The 23,880-nt window shown below is 40.2% G+C and overlaps 1 protein-coding gene across 1 annotated transcript in view; it reads right to left on the minus strand.

The window, feature by feature from the left end:
* The window catches only part of SORCS3 (sortilin related VPS10 domain containing receptor 3), a 569,211-nt gene that overhangs the window by 257,388 nt on the left and 287,943 nt on the right, over positions 1-23,880 (minus strand). The window contains exon 4 of the mRNA XM_057735333.1: positions 12,697-12,855. Within this exon, the coding sequence (XP_057591316.1) occupies positions 12,697-12,855 (159 nt within the window). The remainder of the gene's footprint in view (positions 1-12,696; positions 12,856-23,880) is intronic.

Genomic DNA, 23,880 nt, shown 5'->3' on the forward strand with positions numbered 1-23,880 from the left:
TTTTCTCCCTCCCTCATTCCCCTGCTGCCTATTATCAAGGTTCTGGATTACAATCCCTGGCATCTCTACCAAGTGCTTCAAATTAAAAAGCCTCCATTTTAAAAAGCCTGTTTCAATAACTTACTCAGACAGACACTGCTGGCTGCTGCCTCCGGCACTCAGAGCAGCCAAGGGAGGCAGGAGGCAAAATGTCAGAAAAGCAGCTAAAGAGAAAGGCAAGCACAAAAGAAGGCGGTTGTGCCCTCCATGCCACACCTTCGTGGCAATGCCTACTAGGGCCTCCCCTCTCCCACTCAGCGTGTTTGAGAAACAAGCATCTCCTTTGTCAGGAAAGAAATGTGCTGTGGGCACAGCCCGTGGCCTTAGATACTTCTGCAGGCGATCAGACTATCAGATCCATGGTGTCCTTTTGGCCCTTGCCACATTGGGGTTACTAGGTACCCCTCCTTCCTGTGACTTCGACACAGTCACCAGTCTGCTTCTATTTTCAAATCCCTCTATAATTTGTGCCCTTTCTTTTCAACACCACAACTGTTACCTTAATTCAGGTCTTCTTTCTCTCTTGTCCAGGGACAATTTAAGATCTCTGGATGTCCTAAATACTGAGAAACACTTTGGTCTCTCCAGCCCTTTTGCGCTTAAAAAATGTAAAACCCATAAAATAAAAAGTCTTTGAGTATGCTGACATGAAAACAGCTTTTTTTCTAGGTTTTTCTCAAAAGTCGAGATAAATTTAGTTATGTTTCCATAGATAAGTGTGTCTAGGGAAAGTGTTTTCTAGGAAGTCATATTTGCATTAAGTTGTAAAAGATAACGAGATAGATACCTAGATAAAGAAACTCCCAGAGAAAAGGACTCCCAGAGGGAAGTGTCTATGCCAGGGTACTTTGTGCTGAACCAAGAGGATACATTTCTCTGTTGCATGAGAGGACTTGGGGAAAGGGTTAGAAAGTGAGACAGCATCCAAACTTCGATGGTCTGTGTGCTGAGCTGACTTTATCTTCCAAGCTATGGGGAAGCCAATGACAAATTTAAGAAGATATGTAACACCTTCAGGTCATTCAAACCTCTTTCTGTAGATCTACTGACACTTTCAAATGCAAAGAGAGAACAAAAATCAAACACCAAAGACAACATAATAAATCTAGCTTATACAAGCAAATAGCCATGATTCTCAAAAATAAGTTTCTAGCAGAGATTTCTTTCAAACGTTTCCCAGGTGTTCTCCATGGCCTGGACACCATCTTTTCTCTTGTGCCTTCCATGATTCCCTAACCTAACCCAGGGTCAAAGCCAAAGACCAGTTTGAGACCTTCCTGATCAGTCTCAGGGTCTCTCTTGAGGACCTGATTTCCATCCCAGGGATAAGCCCCAACCTGACTTCCTTAACCCCTCACCCAGCCTCATAGCACATCCTTCCTGGTGACTGGTTCCATTCCACCTGCCTCAGAAGCAGTCATGCTACACAGAGGAGCCTCTTACCCTCTCCTTACACAGGGCAGTAGAAATCCAAAGGACAAGACTTTTATCATTTAACAACCTGGATGTGCATTTATGTTATGGGCTTAACTGTGTCTCCTCCAAATCAATGTGTGGAATGCTGACCCCCAGTACTTCAGAATGTGGCTATACAAGGAGATAAGGTTTCTAAAGAGTTAATTAAGTTAAAATGAGGTTATCCGGGTGGTCCCTAAAGCAGTATGTTACATATAAGAAGAGGAAATTAGGACAGAGAAACACACAGAGGGAAGATTTTGTGAAGTACAAAGAGAACCGTCATCCAGAAGCCAAGGAGAGAAGCCTCAGAAGAGACCAACCCTGCTGACACCTTGATCTTAGACTTCAAGCTTCCAGAACTGTGAGACCTTACATTTCTGCTGTTTAAGCCACCCAGTCTGTGGTACTTTGTTACGGCAGCCCTAGCAAACTAATACAATATGTGACAAGATGGGGAGCAGGTTTTTTCGCCATAATTCCTCTTTGGAGGAACTCTTCCTATTTCACGATTGCATGGATCAATGTGAAGAAGAGTCGAAGTGTGAGCTAGATGGCCTGTGTCTGGATCTGTGGATGCCTGGGCTTCCAAGAAGCAGGTGCAGGTAAGTAGAGGATTTCACCTGCTGTGGGACAGAAGACCCACTGAAGCCAGGGGAAGTTCAGTGAGTGTGTTAGTTTCCTCTCACTGCTGCAACAACATGAGTTTATTATTTTATAGTTCTGAAAGTCAAAAGTTCAAATGAGTCTCATGGGGTTAAAATCAAGGTGTCAACAGGGTTGTCTTCCTTCTGGAGGCTTTAGAGGAGAACTCATTTCCTTGCCTTTTCCAGCTTCTAGAGGCTTCGTGCATTCCTTGCCGCTTGGCCCCATTTTCCAAGAGCATCATTCCAGCGTCTGCTTCTATTGTCATAACTCCCTTTCAAGCTCTTACTCTTCTGCCTCCCTCTTATAAGAACCCTTGTGACTACACTGGCCATACCTGGTAATGCAGGATATCTTCCTCATCTCAAGATCCTTAACTTTATCACATCTGCCAATCCCCTCCTGCCATTTAAGGAAATGTATTCACAGGTCTGAAGATTCAGAGGTGGGCATCTTTGGAGGAAAGAGCATTATTCAGTTAACAACAGTGAGGAAAAACGAGAGGGTGGCACAGCCCAGGAGGAACTTAGGAACACAGAAATGTCAAAGGACACTTGCTGGGTGAAAAGTTATATGCTGTGGCCCCTGTCCTTGACCTCAGAAATCTTCAGCTACCACCACCAAAGACACAAAATGCTTGTCACAGTTGGTTAGAGTTCCCCCAGGAGCAGACGCTGAGACAAGAACTAAATAGTTCATTTGGGAGATAGTATAGGAGTAGAGAAACTACAGCCAATGGAGGGCAGTCAACATAGGGTACATTATAAAGCCAGCTAACTCTCTGGGCAACTAGACCTTAATCCCATTGAGAAATTCTGAAAAAAAGTGTAAAACTTTTGGGAGTTGTTCCACAGGAGAAGCGAGGAAAATTTGGTCAGTGGCTGAGGACTGCTCCCACATGTTAATTGCCTGGTACTTCTTTAGAAATGAGTAGAGTAGCCTATAAAGGCTTAGGAGAAAGCCCTCCAGCAAAGAAATGCAAATCTTGCAATCAGAAGTCAGTGGGAGCATTTCCGTTACAGTGGGAATACCAAATGGATACGGGCAGAACATCAACAGCGTCTGTTAAAATTAGATTTCTCATGGACATCAGTGACATGGTTGAGTTTTGCATCCTCACTGATGTGGGGTTGAAATAGTCCATAAATATGAGGTAACAGCTGACATCTGGATTGCACAGAGAATAAGCACCACCAGAAAGTGACTTCTGTGCTTGTCTTATCCTTTATGCCTATAAACCTGCCACTACTCAACTCATTCTACAGCCTCTTCCGCTGAAAAATCAGCCTTGAGCTCCTTGCTATCTGGACCCCATTCAGGACTTCTGTAGAGCCCCATTTCCAGTATTTCCCTGGTCAGCGGCCAATGTCCCCCTCCCACTCTCACATACGTTTGGCTCAGACAGAACGTCAATCGGCGGTGCTGCACATCTCTATTGCTCTTTTGAGTAGACAGAAATATATTGGATAGAGTTTCCCTCCACCTACTACTTCCTCCCTTGATTAAAAACAGAAAATTAAAAAAGAAATTGCAAAAAAACTCCCCAACTGTTATTTTCTCCTTTCATTTCACTCCAAGTCCTCAGCCATTCCCCTCCATTCTCAGTCATAAATCAGGCATTTCTGGAGTTTCGATGTCCAAATGAACAAGGACAATATGCAGGTGGGTACTTTTAAGTAAGAAGTCAATATTCTATAATTTAATTTCCTCCTTTCACATTAAACCTGCCATTCTTCTCGTAATCTGAGTGATAAACGCAGTCAGACTTCATCTTCCTGACATTAATACCTACCAGTACTCCAAATGCAAACAATTGTGACATTCGACTTTATAAAAATTACCAAGCACACCAACTTCACTTAATTAAACCATTTAAAAGTTGCTTTTGTTACATTTAATGAATGATATATTATACTGCAATGAAACATACAGCGATACAAATACTTCACAATGCTTCCAATTAAGACTCACTTCACTTACGCCAATTGACAGCACAAGTGCTCCACACTTCATTCAGTTTGTGCATTTTAAATGAACTGGTTAGTGAGAAGGGTGCTTCTTTGCTAATGAGTTTTGTAATCAAGGCATCTATTTTAATTTCAAATTGGCTAGATTGGGGGAAATTGCTAGACTAAATGACTGGTACTAATTAGGATTATAAAAATATTCATCATGCCATGGAATTAACATGGGGGTCTGATTTTCCTACATTTGCATATTGCTTGAGTTTTGGGGAAAAAAAATCTTGACAAATTGTCTTCTCTTTAGCAAATTGAACAAACACTATATCTGTTTTAGCCCTTCTTTTCATTTAAAGCATAATACATATTCATGGTTTGTAAATGAAGTTAAATGATTTCAACTTCTATCTTCATTACCATATTAAAGATGTTGTCTCCATAAGCTTCCTTAAAAAACCCAAATTATAGTATTACCTATTTGAATGGCAAAGACTTTTGTTTAATCTACATGTTAACCCAAACATTGGAAGAAATGGATAGGAAAAATGAGCAAAACTGGATGAAAACTGAAAAACAAAACAAAAAAAAACCCGGAAAAACAAAAAAACCACAACTGCTTTGTTGTTTATTTTCTGCCAGAGGCAGAATTGACTTAGTCCTAAGACCTATCATCAGGAAGCAATTTGATGGCTTTCCTACTCAAGGCCCCTCCTTGGCAAGTGCCAAGCAGCTGAAGGATATGCTAGAAGAAACTGGATTCATCTGAAGGTCTGGTCTCTGCCTGGCTGATTTTGTTGTCTCACTAGTAGTACCTTCTTTTCTGGGGCTAAGTTTCAGTGTAAAGTGGCCCCTATGGAATTCTTCCCTGAGGTGGTGGAAAGTCAATCCATCTACTAGCCAGAGCAAGGTGTGGTGGTCTTAGTGGGGGGGTCTCAGCCAGGCTTAGAGGAGCAGTCCAGGGCCCTTACTGACTGCGTGACCTTGAGCAAGTGGATATTGCCTTCAAGAGTCAAAGGCTCACCTGTAACTTGGAAATAATGACACCCATATTGCAGATCCCTATGAGAACTCAGTGTAACCATGTGTATAAAAACACCCATCAGTGGCCACAGACAGGGATATTTAAGGACATATATCTCCATTTCCAAGAAGTACCTACATGTTCAACACAGAGTAACGTAACATGGGGAGTGTAAGAGTTACTAGGCGCAAACTCCAATTCACTGAGTATGTCTACACCTCTTGGCTCCAGGGTATTTGTTTCCATTACATCTGTCAAATCAAATAACCAAATGCTAATTCAATTTTAGGTCATAGCCACAAAATTCATCTGAAAAATCACCAGAATTAATCACTTCCTTAACATCTATCCGTAGTGGGTACTTCTAAATAATAAAACCTATTATCTATCACTGTAAATAATATGGGTTGAGGTTATATCCAACAAGAATACTTTTTGTTCAAAGAAAAAAATAGTTCCCAGAGTTTCACATTGCAAAAGGAACCATAGTAAAAAGCAATGCTAAAGAAAAGAGAAACCTCAGATTTGATATACTCTTAGGGAAATTTTCCTCTACGCTACACTGCCTCTTGAAAATGTAGTTAAATAGTGACTTGAAATGATTTTACCTAAATTGACCTCATTTACACCTAAAGGCTTTTTTAAGATCACTGCCTTATAATTGGGACTGAACATAAGCTATTCAAGGTAGATTACTTTTCAGAATTGTTTAATCATAAAAGTAATCTATAATGAAATAATATAAAATTTAAAAACCAAATGTGAAAAACAAAAGAAAAAAGACCACCAACATAATCCCATCATCTTAAGAGAATTCAGGTAATATTGGGGAATATTTCCTACCATTTTTAAATTTTCCTCCTTCCTTCCCTCTTTGCGTCCCTCCTTCCTTCATCTTATTTTATTTGTTACATACTTGTATTCAAAGAGCACAAATTTATTTAATATGAATCATGTATGAATGTATATATACATATAATATATGCAATATGAGATATATGTGTATTAAATAGATATTAATATGTATCCACGTTGCTACACGGTCATCAGGACCACCATTTTAATGGCTGCGTAACATTCTGGCAAATATATATATTCTGATTTAAAGTCCCTTAAAATTGAGCATTCAGTAAATTTCTATCCATATTTTCCCATTATGAATGACTGATAAATATTATTATGCTTAAGTCTTTTTGGTACTCTTCTATTGGTATAGTCTCAGAAGTGAAGTAACTGAATCATTGGATCAAAGTTATGAATATGTGTATGTCTCCTAATACACATTGCCAGGACGTTTTCCAGGAAGGAAAACTCATTTATTGCACGACTATCAATACAATTTTAGGAATATAGTTTCACCATAACTTCGCCAACACTGGTTATTTTTTTATGGCACAGAAAGGAACATACTTAAAAATAAAACCTATTAAATTAATTTTAAATGAGCATCTTTTGAAAACTTCCTTATGAATTCTCTGGATTAGTTAGACTTATTGAACGTCAACGAATCCTTGCCTTTGGCTTAGAATAATGCTCTAATGTTAATATTTTTAAAAGTCTCCTTCTCTGTCATTTACCTCACTTGCTATCTTCCAACCTTTCTTCCAAAGAATTCATCTTGGGTCTGTTTCTTCACCAGTTTAGACAATATAAATCACCTGCATGAAATGAAAAATGACCCAACTGCTAGCAGCTCCACTGCAGGTGGAAGGTAGGGTCTGAGAAACTACTCAAGGGGGATTCTGGGATTCCAGCCACGTTGTGCTTCTCGACCAGGTGCTGGTTCCACAGGTGTGTTCAGTGTATGAACAGGCACTGTGCTCATGAAACGTGCACTTTGCTGTATGTATATTACACTTTGATTTAAAATGCATAAAGACTGACCTTGACTTTAAAAGGCCGGGTGCTATTGTACCAGGGGGAGGGGTCAAGGTGGAGGCAGAGAATGGAGGGAGGAGAGAAGGTGTGGCCAGGTCAAGCTGACCAGATCCTAAGTCCAGAGAGGCTTGCAAAGGAAGGAATAAGCAGAACTCCTAGTTCCAACTAGAAAACTGGAAACCTAGGGTCAGAATTAGGCAAAGGGATCAGAGTTAGGGACACTGGGCAGCAGCGTGAGCACAAAGGGTCGGTGCCTGTGTGAAGGAAGGGGTGGAGGAACATCCAGAAGCTTGTGCGCAGCCAGAGGAGGCTGCAGTGCGCGGCCTCTTGCCCACCTGTAGGTGTCGTCACCTCTTTCACCAGAGCATCACCATGCTTGAATTTCTACCATGAACGCGTAACTGCTTTTGGAAAAGTGTTGTTGGGAAGAAGTACCTGGGTACCCTTCTTAATACATATATACACTGCATCTTCCATTAATTATTTTAGCAAATGGTCTCTTCCCTGACAGAGATGTGTCAGGTTACCAAAAGGAACACCTAGAAGGTAGAGGCAGGGCACTCAAGTCTTGGACATGATATAGAAGAAGCAGGCTTGGGAAGACAAAGGCCACTGGACCTCTACTTTTGCTAATGGTTGTTCCTATGAACAAAGGCTGGAGATTCTTACTGCACCACCCTCACTGAATGCAAGTTAATGGTGTACATTAAACCGGTTTTGTCATTCAGAACTCAGCTCAAATAGGTTCATTCTAACATTTGAAAAACACAGTGTTTGTGCCACCTTTTTAACACAAACTAGGGCCATTCTCGCTCAGTCTAGTGTTTTTGTTTTCACCTTCAGCAAAGTGGCCTCATGGAAACTGGTGTTTCTATGGTGATGGAGATAGTATATTTCTATTGTACTAGTGAAGACATCTGTAAGAACAGTGTGGGCTCGCCCTAGGTGAGTGGGGCTAGGGATTTTTCTTTCTCTTAAATGATACACAAATGATCGTACAGGCATGGAAGAGGACCTAATGAAAATGCAATTTTTTTTTTTTTAAAAGATACCCTTCAGTTGCAGTTTTATTGTATAGGGAATAAGCTTCAAAACCATGGCCATCCCTAGTTCATCCCCAACAGCTTCATACCCACCAGGTGGGGAGCCATGAAGCCTGTTTCTGTCAGTGGCTACTGAGGAAAGTTACCATCACCTGCCAATCCTGGAAGCTCTGAGTACAATTGCATTTCTAATCTGAGGGTTTACATGAGAATATAATGAAAGGAACCACTTCATTTGTATTCAGCATTCCAGAAATACAAGTTTAAACTTCCCTTTGAAGGCTCAGGCCCTCCACACACCAGATACACCCTAATTCCCTAATTCACTAGTGTCCTGAACCTGTGTGGCAGCCCCAGGTAGGATCCAATCAGGAAAACCGACATGGAACCACTACCACCTCCTCTGCTACGGACGCTGTTTTGCCAGTGACCATGCCTAAAACTGCATCAGCTTCTTAACCAGCTTGTTGCTCTGTCAGCTACTATTGAACTTGGTGGGTAGCCAGCGATTAAAAACAAAAAACAAAAAAATACAAAAATCCCCACCATAGCTGTACCCCCACCTCCCTCCCAACTATCATAACAGCAACCCTTCATTATGTGTATTAGTGTTTCAGAAAGTGGTTTTCACATTGAAATTATGGGCAATTCTAGACCAGTCTAGCCCAGAAGCATCTGAAAAACTATAATGTCTGAAATCCCATTGAGAACCTCATCTCTAATGGCCAAAGCCAGCTAGATTTGTTAAAGTTTCATTTTGCCAAGAAGATAAATAATAGAGAGTGCTGCAATCCCACCTCTCATGCAGAAAAATGGCTATTTTCAACCCTCCATCTCCACGGAAAGCCCCCATCCAGGATGTATGCATCTGTGAGTACATGAGCACGTGCCCATTTTTCTCCTGTCAAAATGAGGGATGTTTAAACACCGGGTTTTCTATAGCTATGAGAACAGCACTACCTTTTTAGAGGACTGCAATGTCTTCAAAACTTATCTCAAAATCTTTCAAAAATTCTTGGTTTCAGTAAGATTATTGAGGCCTTCCAGCTAATCCAAAACATCACGATGTGAACTGTTTCAGTCACCAGCAAGGAAATAGCCTGATGGAAGCAAAAGAGAATCCTGCCTCTTAAATAACTGGTAAATATGTAGCTCTCCTAAAGATGTAGAGCTTCGGTTTGGAGAGGAGAGGAGTGGAGTAGCTTTTCTTTTTTTATTTCCGGTTGGTTAACCATAACCTACTATTTCTGCTGTTTTTTTTTAATCTCAAAGATTCTTATAAAACATCTCCAAGATTCTTATACCCAAGAAAGAATCTGTTGTTTTTACTAAGAACTGAGTTAATATTAAAATGCAAGATGGCATGAGAATCTGTAAGGCAGAGGGGGAGCTGGCATAGGAGGTGGCAGGACTCACAGGATGGCCAGAATAGAGCTTGGCCAAAGACCCACATTACACTGAGCAGGACACAGAAAGGACTTGGCTAGATCAAGAACATCAGAACTGGGGAGGCGGGATCCTCCAACAGGGTCAAGTGTGAGGTGCATTTGCCCTTACCTCCATGCCCATTCACAGTTTTGGAAGTTGGAAGGCTTGGATCACTTTCACCCCCCAAGCTGTCCTTGACCAGTGCAAGGGAGTCATGTTTCCCAGGTGATTCACAACCTGCCATGCAGCATCTCAATGAACACAACATTATGTGCAGCTCTCAACTTCTAGACACAATTTTGTTCTATCCAGAAGGCATTTCCTTAATTCTCCAGCAGAGCCTTTACTGAGTGGAGAGCTCCTGGCAAGTCTCCTGCAGCTTTGGGGTAGCAATTTGGAAGGTAGAGCAATTGGATATTGTCCTTTTAAAATATCATTCAATTAGGTCTTTTGTAATACATACAACGTAAAGAGATAGCCTTACCAATTCTAAAGAAATTGCTAGTGCATTTCATCAAAGGCCCAATAATGGAAACATCGATTCACTGCTCACCACAAACATCTCCCTTTGATGCCGCAGTTACCTTAATACTAGCACTTTTCATTTTCTCTAAAAGAAACCAGCGCCTCGATGCATACACATCAAAGAAACCTCAGTCTGAAATAAGACATTTGTATATCAAACTCAGTCACCCTCGCATCTCCATCTGCTGCTCCGTAGCATCCCTCTCCTTGGCTCTAAACCAATAAATTACCCCAAAATAAAGAAAAACTCTGCCGTAAGCTGGATGCCTGGATGATGTTTTATGGCATCTCTTTAGAAGTTGCTGGGGCATCGTCGGCCTCCTCACACCATTTATTTAAAAGAGTGGCAGGGCGCCAGTTAGAAACCTCATGGACCTAAAGAACATGCAGCCACTTCACACGAAAGATGTCAACAAGAAAGAGAACTTAAGGAAGAATACATCGGGAAATGTGCGGTGTAGATCAGGAAAATCCATCAGCGCACACTGCCACATTTCCAAATATTTTTACCAGGTGAAAAAGCAACCAAGTCAGAAAGTATCGTGAATACATTATATCCACAAGGATACTTCACAAGCAATGCCATAGATGTTCTCAGCACTGAGGGGCTGGAGAAAAAGAAAAGTTCTTCTACAGACACACAAGGCATATTGCATTTGGCTTATCAACCTCTTGGCATGAGACGTCTGTTGCCTCTAACATAGCCTGTCTCTGTATAAGTAAAAACATGGGTTAAGAGTTCTGAGTTTCATCTAAATAAATGACCATACCATCTAACAACATCCAAATGATTTTTTTTCAATGTATCTTCAAAATTCCTGGCTATGCTAAGCATCTAAACCCACAGACTACCTGACATTTGGCTAAGTCTTTCATACAATATCCACCTGATGCCATGAAAGAAATGTATTTGCAATGGCTTTTGCTCTGCAAATGTCACGTGGGTGTCCTTAGGGGATTGCATTTAGCACCTGGTGCCCACCATGGGGCTCTATTAATGAGAGATATAAAGGTTATGTTGAAATTATTGTTTAAAGGTGCTGACATCTCACACACATGCACACACACACACTCGCATTTACAAATTACACATTTGAATATATACTAAAGACCAACTGTTTCAGGACTTAAGAGAGAACAGAGAGAAGAAGCTATTTCAACCAAGCTTATTCTGTAGACATCTCTATGCAATATATTGTTCATAATTATCCATTTCCTTTCTCTGATTGATTCTACAACATTGTTACATAATCACTTGGCATCAAACACTATCCTTAAAGGTTCTAGAGAAAGCAGGAAATACAAAAAAAAATAAATAAATAAAGTCTTCTCTCATAAGTTGATAACTATAAAGGGCTCATTACCAAGGCACCAATGCATTCATCTACTAATTCATTTGCTTAACAAATATTTACTCATCATCAGTAAGTAGCAGGCACCGTACTAAGGACTGGTGCCGCAACAGTGAGTGAAACTAGACACCGTCCTGCCTTCCTAAAGCTTGCAATCTAGTGAAAAATGCAAGTGATGCTAAATTCACATCAGTCCATGGAAAATCTCAACCATGACAGGTACCCTGAAGGGAAGGGTGCATAGCCTTATGGGAAACAACATCCAGGGGGATTTAACTTTGTCAGGGAGCTTAGGGAAGACGTCCTGCAGAAGCGATGCTACATCTGAGATTTGACGGTGAGGAGGTTTACTTTAGGGAAGAAGATCCCAGGCCCAGGAAAGGGAGCAAGGGGGACATCTCGGGGAAGGGACTGAAAGATGGCCATTGAAAGGGATGCGCTAACTGTGAGCCAGGAGAGAGAAGGAGGGACCAGACCAAGTAGGTGCTAAGAGAGCCTACTGAGGACTTTGGTCTGTATTCTGTGAGAAATCAAAAGGTCTACATTTGGGAAATATATTGTTCAGGTTATAGTATGAATGCATACTACCAGAAGTATTAAGGATACCTGCTAGGTTTGCAACTAAATGAATACAATTTGGGAATACCGGAAGAGAACCAGCTATGCTGGGGGAAGATCAAGAGTTCATTTTTGGAATATGCTGAATTGAGAAGCTTCTGAGACATACAGGAGACGAGGTCAAGTACACAGCTGGATGTATGGATCTGAAGCTCAAAGGGGAGGACCCCCTGGGCCACTCTATCTTGGATGAGCTTTTAGAAAACAATAAAATGGACATGTTTGAGGCTTTCCTCCCTTTGCTAAACTGAGAACAATGGTAAATTCCAATTCAAAGCAGCATGGTGTGATGGGATATGCCTAGACCTGGAGTCTGACAACGAGCATCCAAGCCCTGGCTCCTCCAGCTACTAGCTAAGTGTGTTTGAACAAGCACCTTGGCTTTTCTGCACTGTTCTTTACTACAATCTCCATGACACTATTACGAACACACATTTCCTACATACAGCACAGGGTTGTTTTAAAGGTCAAGTGACTAAAATCACAGAGAAAACCAACTTAAACCTGTGAAGTGACAAATAACACTGTCAATACAAGAACTATACCCGCCTGAAGAGTTTGATACTGTATTAAAGACTAGAAAGGAGAGTTAGCTGCTGCTAGCACAATCAGCTTGGTGGGAACGATGCAATGTCATTGAATCCCCTCCAGCGTTTGGAGGGACCAAGCAAGTGCTTTTCACCAGGCAGGACCTGAGTGACAGGGCATGAATGAAAGCAGTATTTGCTCACCTTTTGATCCAGACTGTAGGCCAGCACCCAGTCCTCTTGCTTGGGGTGAAAGAGCAGACTCTGGATGTAGAAGGTGAGCCGGTGTTTCTGATAGGTCGCCCCTTCATCTGAGCTAATCAATATGCTGCTCTCCATCTCAGGATCACTAAGAAGCATGATCTAAAGCAAGGGGAGAGGAGAAAATATAGACAGAGTTAGTAGGAGAGAATAAATACAAGAAATTAAAACATAAATATAAAGTCATCTGTACTTGTATATCACAGCACAGAAAGGGGCATCTGGGCCGCTAGATGAAATATTGGTAGTTTTTTTTTTTTTCCTGATTTAGGCCTTCATTGCTGAATTGAGCTAAAATACTGTGCAAAGTTAGGTCTGCATACAGATGAGGCTTCATTTGTTTTGATGTCCATCTTTTAAATACTTTCATGTTTGATGTTTGTACTTGTACTTTTAAGTACCGGAAGTTTATTCTTATGGTCCTCTGTCCCCTGACTTTAGGACCATCACACCTCTGCCTCCTCCGATTCCGTCCGTCAATTCTCCACGTCACTCTTCGTCACTCTACTGCTCTTACTGCTCTTTAGTCATGAGAGAGATTCCACTGTTTTGTTCTTTCTAAACTGTTTTAGTGCTTTAATTGATTTAAGTGGTTTCATGATCCTTATGCCCTAGATATTTTCTGAAGCACATATCCCCAAAGGCCTTTGGAACAAATACTAATGCTCAACAAAGTTTGTCCTCCCCAAGCCAAGTGGACAGAGTGGTGCAGTGTAAAAGGCTTTAGCATCCAAGAGAGCAGGTTCAAGTCCCAACACTTCTCTGTGATACTGTCACCTTGGAAAGCTACTTAACCTCTAGAGGCCTTGATGTCTTCAACAATAACTGGGTCTGATGATACCAGAACTGGCTTTGAACACTTGGCATAATGCATATTCTTGACAAGCGATAGCTATGTTTACTATCGACCTTGCAGAACTCAGAAGCCCCTCGGGTCCTTGCAATTTTACTTCTACTCACAGGACCTCAGTAGCACTGGTCCCACTAAAGGTGTAAGTGACTCTCCAGTATTTAAATCCAACAGATACTGTGACACTCAGACCTACCTGTCCCTTAGTTAAACTCTTAGCAGTCTTTATCACCACTGACAATTCCGTCCTTCTGGAAGCGTTCTCTTCCAGGGGCTTCTGTAACACCATACGCATCTGGTTTTCCTTTCTACTTCTTTTGAACACTCAACTTTCTCTGATTATCCTTATAATATGACCATTCCTCAGCCCTCAGTTTTGACCTTCTCTTTTCACTTGACACACTGTTCCTCAGTGACCTCTTATATTCAAACTTTTATTTATTTTTTTCATTACCACCTTTCTGGAGACGACTCATAAATTAAATGCCAATCTGAGGTCTCCTCTGAGTTTCGGACTTGAAGACTCAGCTGCCTGGTACCACTTTCTATGTGGATGTCGCACAACACCTGAAACTCAGCATGTCCCAGGATGTACCTCATCCAAGCCCTGCTCCTCCCCAGTGTTTCCTGATTCAGTGAGTATTTCCACTAACTACCCACGTGAAGCCGAATGCCTGAGAGATTCATCCCTAATTCCGCTTTTCCATTCACCTCCTATAATTAACTAGTCTCTAAGCTCTGCGTATTTTACCTACTAATTAACTCCGAAATCAGATCCACTCTCTCCCTGCCCATTGTGATTGCCTTAGTCCAAAATATGACCATCTCTGTGCTGGGTTCCTGTAAGACACTCCTAGCCAGTCTCACAGCTTCAACCAGTATCCCCTTCAATTCACTTTGCACACTGTGGCCAGAATAATCTAAAACCATTCAATGGCTTACCTTTGATCTTCTTAGATTCTAAAATTCTTAAAATAGCCTGGCATAATCAGCCCCTTGGGTATGTGTTTGGTTCCATCAGCAACACAGCCCTTTTGACCTTTATCACCTGCTCAACCCAACTTCTTCGAGTTCCTAGTGTTTGCTCAGTGACTGAATGAGCAAATGAGTTTATTTCCTCTAATAATGTGTCCTGCCTTGGGCTGTACCCCCACCAGTGGTTAGGGCTACTGCTACACACAGTCTGCACCATCGGGGCCAAAGTACCAAGTAAAGCCAAAAAGAAAAACATTTCCATACCTTATAAAATAAAACTATTGAACAGTGGGATTTTAAAAAAATATACCCATAGCACATATTAGTATTATAAAGTAAGTTTTAAACAAATTCAATGCCTTTAACTGCTAAGATTTAGAGTCATTTTCCTCTTTTAATCTTTTATAGCTTCTAAGACAAGCTTACTTTCTTATTCTCAAATATTTGCTTTGCCTTCATTGAAATAAGTTATTACTAGTTATCAGCAAGTTTTTGAGAAATGGATGCAGTATAGTTTTTTGTTTGTTTGTTTGTTCATATGTGAATAATCTAAGGGGAAAGCTCTCAGAAGGGTTATTCACAGACAGAATAACTTTCTCCTGCCTTGGCACTGTGAAGGGTAGGGACTACTGGTAAAAGCACCCCTGCTGTCCTCGAAAAAACCTCAGAGGATACATCCATGCTCCTTGCAGAGTCTGAGAGGACAAATATACTGGGAAAGAATGAAGCTTTCATAACTGCCCTCTCTTGCTTCCCACCACGTACTGATGGGCTACATAACAGGCAATGAAATCATTTCTCCCCTGGTGCAGAGAAATTAACTGCTTATTTTATGCAGGTATAAAGAAGCTTCATGCCTATGATTTTAATTAGAAGATAAGACCAACATCATAAACGAACTTTATTTTATATACCATGAGTTACAATATATTGAATAAGTGTTACCATCAAACATCTAAGGCAATGTACTCTCTTCTTTCAGCCCTGTTTCTTCCCGCACACACACTACATACTTGCACACACAAACACACTAATCTGCACACAAATGCTGCATATATATGTGGACACATACACACATACATCGCTGGGGCACATATATGCATGCACTCATACAGGAATGCATTTATATAGAAGGTGTATTGACATTGTGTGTTAGTTTTAGGGCACTTTTGTTGGCAAGAGTATATTTTTATTGCAACTTTTCTCTGACATTCTCATCACAAATCCTTTTATATACTTTGATATCACTGGCTGTGTCTATTCAATCCTAGTGCCTGAGAAGAATGGAAGGAGGGACATAGAAACCTACCACTTTGGGATTTTTAAACTGTGCTGGGCACTTAGGGTATTTTATCGAAACCTCAGACAAATTATGTGATGTATCATTACTTGCATTTTACAGGTAAAGAAACTGAGGCTGAGAGGAGGGAAGCAACTTGCCTATTACCTCCTCTGATAGGCTCAAATGTCACCACCTCCAGCCACACACACGTACTAACACTAATGCTTTTCTGGACCTTTAAATCTTAGCACTTTGTCATCTTTACCAAGGGACAAGGGAAAGCCAGAGAAGCAGCTCTTTACTCTTTTTTAAGCATCTCTAAGATACCCACATACAAAAATCAGTTTCAAAAAAGCCCATTTCCTCCTCTGACTCATACTCACCTTTGGCCAAGAGGACATGAAGAATTAAAAGAAACAGGAATACAAAGGGGAAATAGATTGTTAGTGCTACAGAAAAAAAAAAAAAGAAAGAAAAAGAGAGAACCATAATATTGAATAAACAGAATCAGAAAGCAAAGCCACAGCAGATGTTAAGCCTCAAAGTAAAATATGTATACTGTATATGTCCACCCAAATTGTTACTGGGAAGAAGGGATTTCAAAGTCAAATGCCTAAGAGGGCAAAGCAGGTAAACTAAGTGAGCGAAGCAAATAAAGCAAGACAAGGAGTGGTAAGAGCCATGCCGATTTTCTGGACTTTTAATGTTTAAAAGGAAAGTGCACACCTTTCCTTAAAATGTTTAAATGAGATTGTTACAAAAAAATTATACTCACTTTAAATACGTCTGTGGATTAAATTTATGAAATAGGTGTGTGACTCTTGATAGAGTTGTGATAGTTTGATCTTACAGACTCAAAGAAATTACACCCCTTGCCTTTGAATCTTTAATTGCAGGTCTATACATATAATGCTTATGCCAATACCTGTTTAGACAACTGCAAATTCTACATTTATGTGATTTTGATAATATGAACAGGAAAGAGTTCCCACTGGAGATTTTTTGTTTTGTTTTGTTTTGCTTTTGCTTCAGTTTGCTTTTATTCTTTATCTAGCTTGTCTTGACATAAGATCTGCAGTGTGTGTGTGCATGTGCTGGAAGAGGAGAAGGGGTTGAGCAGAGTTATTAATGCCATAGGCTCTGGCAGGCAGGTGTCTTGAGTTCAAATCTTCAGTCTGATACTTCATGTGTAAAAGTGAGGATATTAGCCAGTTTTTCCAATCAGTTATCTCATCTATGAAAAAAGCAGATAATAATTGTATCTAACTCACAATGCTTTTGAGAGGATTAAATGAGATGATGATTAAGGAGCTTAGAACAGGGCCATAACCGCTAAAGAAACTTGAACGTTTTATCTATAAATCACCCAGGATAAGAGCACAACTGAAGTCAGAAGTGATGCCAAGCAGGTTGGAGATTTGGGGATCATCTGCCTTCATCTTGGCTCCCTGAGTTTTGTAGATAAAAACCAAAGGGATGGGTGGTGGGGGTAAAGGGGAGCTGCTGTTCAATGGGTAGAAAGCTTCAGGCCTGCAAGATGATCAAGTTCTAGAGATGTGCTGTACAACGCTGTGCTTATAGTTAACAGCACTGCACTGCGCAGCTGGAAGACTGTGATAAGAGGGTAGATCTCACATTATGCACTTTATTACCACAATTAAAAAAAAACAACATGAAAGGATGGGGGAGAACAAAACTATCTTTTACATGCATTTTACATTCCTGGTAACATTTTAAGAAAAACACACTAATAAGGAAATATCAACACTGCCAAAATGAATACCAATCGGTAGGTAATTGTCAATTCATTAAATACCATTGCACTTTAACCACTCTCATCTCTTCCGGGGAGGCTCTGGCCCATGAAGGAACTAAACACAAACACACCACTGCCTTAGGGGTAAGAACCTCATACAATCTGTCTCTATGGATTTGGTCATTCACAGTACATGAACTGTCTGCATCTCAGATTAGAGATGGACAAGTTTTATAGTTTATCAACATACAGATGGTGCACTATCTTTTTTTTTTTTTGGACCCATAATTCTTTTTGCAGGAAATTCCTTGGAAAGTTGAATAATGGTGGCCCTAATTTTAATGGCAGGTTACAAATTACAAAAGACACAGATGGAAGTCAGAAATCAGGCAGGGGCTGGGATTTGGCAACTTAGATTTTCAAAAGCCTTTAAGCTTATTTGTGTCTAAACCAGTCAAAATTAATATAGTAGCACTGACATATATACACTACCAAATGTAAAATAGATAGCTAGTGGGAGGCTGCTGCATAACACAGGGAGATCAACTCGATGATGGGTGATGACTTAGAGAGGTGAGATAGGAAGGGAGGGAAGGGATATGGGTATATATGTATAAATACAGCTGATTCACTTTGTTGTACAGCAGAAACTGGCACAACAGTGTAAAGCAATTATACTCCAATAAAGAGCTAAAAAAAATTAATATTGGAGATGTCAAAATCCTCCCCAGAAATCTTTCCAGAATGCCCACCTTCCTGCTGCTGGGTGAGTTTTATAATACCCAAATCGTGAAATTAATAACTATGTTACTTTATTCAGTTGCCATGCTCTCTGTTACTCCTGTGTGCAATCTATAAAATGGGATGAAAGCTATAGGTTTCTCAGCTTCTCACTCTGCCAGAGATCCCAGAATTGCAAAGGAAACAAATTGTAGTTCAATGCTTTGAAAACAGTCTTTGATTAGGAGTAAGTAGACTTCCTCTGAATAGAAAAGGAGGAATGCTATAATTTACTGTATAATTTAGTCCTAATGGGAGACTCTTAGCACAGTTAGTTCTCAGTAAGAAATAACAATAATATCAATACAAGCTTACAAAGAATATAAGAGATATTCTTTAGGCTGACCCCTAAACCTACTGACATAATCAATATGTTGACTATTGACTTACACACAAATAGAGCCTGTTACAGATAAGGCTCTTAATTACAATATAACAATATACCAGTATTACACTCCCCACTATCTATCTATCTATCTATCTATCTATCTATCTATCTATCTATCTATCTATCTCTGTACCTAACATCTCCTCTTACAGCAGAGGTTACAGCTGGCAAGAAAAGGGATTGCCCTCAGGGGACATTTAGTAATGTATAGAAACATTTTTTTCTATTGAATTATAATTAACATAAAATATTATATTAATTTCATGTATACAACATGGTGATTTGTATTTTTATACATTTTGACATGATCACTGCAATAATACCAGATACCATCCTGTGATCATACAAAGTTGTTACAATATTATTGACCGCATTCTCTATGTGTACATTACATCCCCCATGACTGACTTATTTTATAGCTGGAACTTTGTACCTAGGATCCCCTTTACCTATTTCATCCATTCCCCCTCCCTGCAGACATTTTAATTGTGGTAGCTGGGGGCAGGGAAGAGAGTAACTGGCATCTAGTGGGTAGAGGCCAGGGATGCTGCTAAATAATTACAATGCACAGGATAGCACTGGACAGCAAATAATTACCTAGCCCAAAACGTCAATAGTGTTGCTATTGAGAAGCCTTGTCATGATATTTGTGCATTTATAAGTGTATATATGTAAACACACACTTGACAAAAATATGTAAACTACATACACATTTTTCAGATAGAACATCAATGCATATTTATATTCACATGCATGTCCCTTTCACCTATTACCATTTATACACTCTCTTCTCTTTGCCAAGATTAGATTCCCCACCTTTCCACTCCCATTATATTAAGCATATTTCTACTTGTCCTTCAGAATTTAACTCAAGCATCACCAGTAAAGCAACAATCATGGAGGCCAATTGGGGAAAAAATATATATATATAAATCCCAAATCAACAACAACAAAAAAACAATGCAAAAAATGAGAAAAGGACTTGAATGGACTTTTTCAAAAAAAAAATACATATAATATATATTCAATGAGGATTTGGGGAAATTGGAACCCTTGTGCATTGTTGACGGGAATTAAAAATGGTGCAGCTGCTTTGGAAAACAGTATAGTAGTTCCTCAAAAAATAAAAAATGGAATTACATATGATCCAGCCTTTTCACCTCTAGATATATGCCCTAAAGAATTGAAAACAGGATCTCGAAGAGGTATTTGTACATCCATGTTTATAAAACCATTATTAACAATAGCCAAAATGTGGAAGTAACCCAGTGTCCACTGATGGAGGAACAGATAAACAAAATGTGGTATATACATATAATGGAATATTATTCAGTCTTAAAAAGGAAGGGAATTCTGACACATGCTACAACATGGATTAAATGTAAAGACATTATGTTAAGTGAAGTAAGCCGGTTATAAAAAGACAAACACTATATGATTTCCACTAGAGTACCTACACTAGTCAAATTCATAGAGACAGAAAGCAGAATAATGGTTGCCAGAAGCTGGGTGAAACAGAGAATGGGGAGTTGTTGTTTAATGGGTATAGTTTCACCAGATGGAAAGAGTTCTGGAGTCTAGCTGCACAACAATGTGAATATACGTAACACTACTGAAATGTACATTTAAAAATGGTTAAGATGGTAAACTATATGTTATGTGTATTTACCACAATTAAAAAAAAACACAGAAAGAAAAATATAAAATTAGACAAGAGATGAGATAAAACAATGTGCTAAGAAAATCTGAAAACTAATCGGAAGCATAAACACTATTCTTTCAACCATTATTTACAGTCTCTACTTCATACCAGGCTCTACTACAAGGACTAGCAATAATCAAACCAAATGAAAACCCCTGCCCTCAGAAAGCTTGTATCCTACTGAGGGGGGAAATAAACCAAAAACAAAGAGGTAAAATATGTAGCTTATCAGATGGTGATGAGTCCTTTAGATTAAAATAAATCAGGAAAGGAGACAGGAAGTACTGAAGGGGAGGGTCCAAAGTTTGAATAGCAGGGTCAGGAAAGGCCTCACTGAGAAGGGGACATTTCAGAAAGGATGTAGGAGCCCACTGAGCTAGAACAAAGCGAAGGGAGATAAAGAGTTGAACATGGGAGCAGTAGGTGATATGAGCACCCGGACTTTATCCCGAGTGATGTGAAAGCACTGGCGGGCCTCGAGCAGGGCACTGCAGGCTATGGCTTGTATTTTGATCCTTTCACTCTGGCTGCATAGAGCACTGTGGGAGGTGGGGATGAGCAGGGAAAGAATCAGAGAGACCAGCAGGAGGCCACTGAAATGATCCAGGTGGGAGAGGCTGATGCTGGAGTGCTATCTCAGTTACTGAGATGTGGTCCATCTGTTCGTATAAAGTTAAAAAGCTCTGCTTACATATGAGTCGTAGGGAGTAAGAGAAAGTGAGGAGTCCCACTAAAAAGTTTTCTACCTGTATGTTCACCTCAGTGTTGCTTATCATGATCAAAAATTGGAAATAACTCAAACGGTCAGGTAGGTTTTTGTCCTGAACAAGTGGGAAAACAGAACTGGCATTTATGAGATAGAAAAGCTTATGGGAGAAGCAGATTGGGGGCTTCGGAAATGAGGAATATGATTTTGAAAAGGCTAGGTTTCAGATGCCTATTAGACATCCAAAGGGGCTGATGAGTAGACAGTGGATAGAGTGAGCTGGCCGAATTTAGGAGACTTCAGTGTTTGAACAGCATTTAGAGATTTGAATCTGGAAATCACAGAGAGAGCAAATATAGATAGAAAAGAGTCTGAGATCTGGGCTCTAGCATACTGTTTAAGGGTCAAAGAGATAAGGAGGGACCAGAAGTGGAGTGTGAGGAGGGGAAGGAAAACTCAGAGAGTATGGTGTCCTCAAAACCCTGAAACCAAGGAAAGAAAGTGTATCAGGAAAAGACTGTCCAATAATGTCAAATGCAGCTGACAGGTAAGATGAGTTCTGGAGAACTGACCACTGAATCTAGCAATGTGGAGGATATTGGTGACCATGGCAAAGGCAGTGGAGTGAGGCAGGCAGACAGTGTTGATGCAAGCAGACATTAGCATGACCGTTCTGGAAAGCAACGTGGCAATATGGAACAAGACTCATAAATATTCATACTTTTGACCCTGTAATTTCTCTTCTAGGAATCTGTCCAAGGAAACCATCAGGGACCCAATAAAAGGCTTATGCACCTGTGTGTTCATCTCAGCATTATTTATAACAATAAAACATTGGAAACAACCCAAATATCAGAAAGAATAATTAAATCAAGTAGGCTAAATCCATTCAATGGAATATTATGCAGCTATTAAGTATGAATTCAAATAGTTTTACGACACATGAAAAATAATTATATGTGGAAGCAGTGCATAAAAAGCAGGCTGAAAACACATAAGGCATAATCTCAAATTCGTTAATAATTGTTTTTATCTCATGCCCATATTTTTGCACAAATGAACAACGTGAAGGAAAAATTCACTACATGTTTAACAGGCGTTATTACTCTGCAGCAAGATTAGGAGTCATTTTCATTTTTTTCTTTACACTTTTCTATTTTTTCCCTAATATTCTGCTATTCTGCAATGAGCAGATATTAACTTTATAATAATGTCTCTCTTTATACACACACACACACACACTTTCCCACTAGCCCTTTCGAGAATCCCACAGGATTATGCTACCCATTGGCTGCCCTTGGAAAAACTGAAAAGCTGGACAAATATCTGTCCACACTGTGAACATCTCTCAGAGTGCAGCACAGGCACGGGTGAGGGCGGGGCAGCGAGGGTACCTCACTGCACATAGCAGCAGGAGCACCTCCCAGCTCAGGGAGTGTAAGTCCTGATCTCCTCTCCAGCAGGAATCCCTGATATCCGTCTACCCCACCCATGCTGTAAACCATCCAGCCCACCTTGCACTGCATGACAGCTCACCCCCAGCCCGGCTCTGAGTATGATCATGGCATTTCCTCTCCACAAGAAACTCCAGTACTCTCGACAGGCCATGAAAACCAACTCTGGCAACTCAGACACCTCATAAATGGGCCCCCCCTATTGTTGTCAGGCTTGATCTCTACAGCCCAACCATATACCCTAGCCATGCAGTCCCTAAAAGTTTTTTTTTTTCCTTTCAAATAACTATGGCCACTCTTCTACCTAACATTCCTATCTTTGCTAATGTTCCTCACCTACCTAGAAAGCCCGGCATCCTCCCTTGTCCATGCCTCCTTTCCAGGCCCTTTTTAATTCCCTCCCTTCTGTGAAGCCTCTCAAAAGCTCCAGCAGAACGATCTCTACTTTCCATGAACTCCACTGGCAAATTTGTTATCGCACTGAACTACGGCTTCCTGCTTAAAATATGCAAAAAGTTATAAGTACATTTATATATTTTAACATATTAGTTACTTTTTGTTTCATCTGTATTAATCTTCCTTTGCCACCTAGATGTCAAGTTCCTTAACGGCAGAGAGTGTCACTGATATCACATCCCCTGGTCTTTGCTGGGTTCAGTGAAGCACATACTTAATAAATATCTGATGTATGGCTGAGTGAAGGTCACTCGAGGGTTTCTAAGTTTGCTTGACCAAATGTTCACTGCATTGGATTTGTGGCTTAACCAGTGCCCTGGCCAGAGAAGCTGGCTCCATCTCAGGAAGAACTGTCAACAAATCTTTACGTGAAGCACTGCCCACTGGCAGCCCAGGCATCACCAGCCCCACCTGCAGTAACTATCTCTCAGGGCAGTAGTCTCTCTGTTACTCTAGTTCCCCTTTTGTCAAAGTCTAACACAGACAAGTTAATACATTGATGGCCATGTTATAAATTAGATTTCTTTTGCAAGATACTTAATTCTTATATTTTTAAGAAAGCAAGTCTAATCCTGGGAGAGATGGAAAAAGAAGTTTCATAATTTAAAAAAAATGAAATCTATAGGATTGGGTTGGAAGTTATTTTCATTATTTTTGTTGAATTATTTGTAATGTTTTGTTATGGTTTGATCTGAGGGTCTTTGGTTTGTTTATTTGGTCTCTCTCCATCTTAGGAGCATTAAAGAAAGATGAAAACCCAGACATGTACTCCTGAGAT

Source organism: Hippopotamus amphibius, chromosome 5 (genome assembly GCF_030028045.1).
Source record: "Hippopotamus amphibius kiboko isolate mHipAmp2 chromosome 5, mHipAmp2.hap2, whole genome shotgun sequence".
Taxonomy (NCBI): Eukaryota; Metazoa; Chordata; class Mammalia; order Artiodactyla; family Hippopotamidae; genus Hippopotamus; species Hippopotamus amphibius.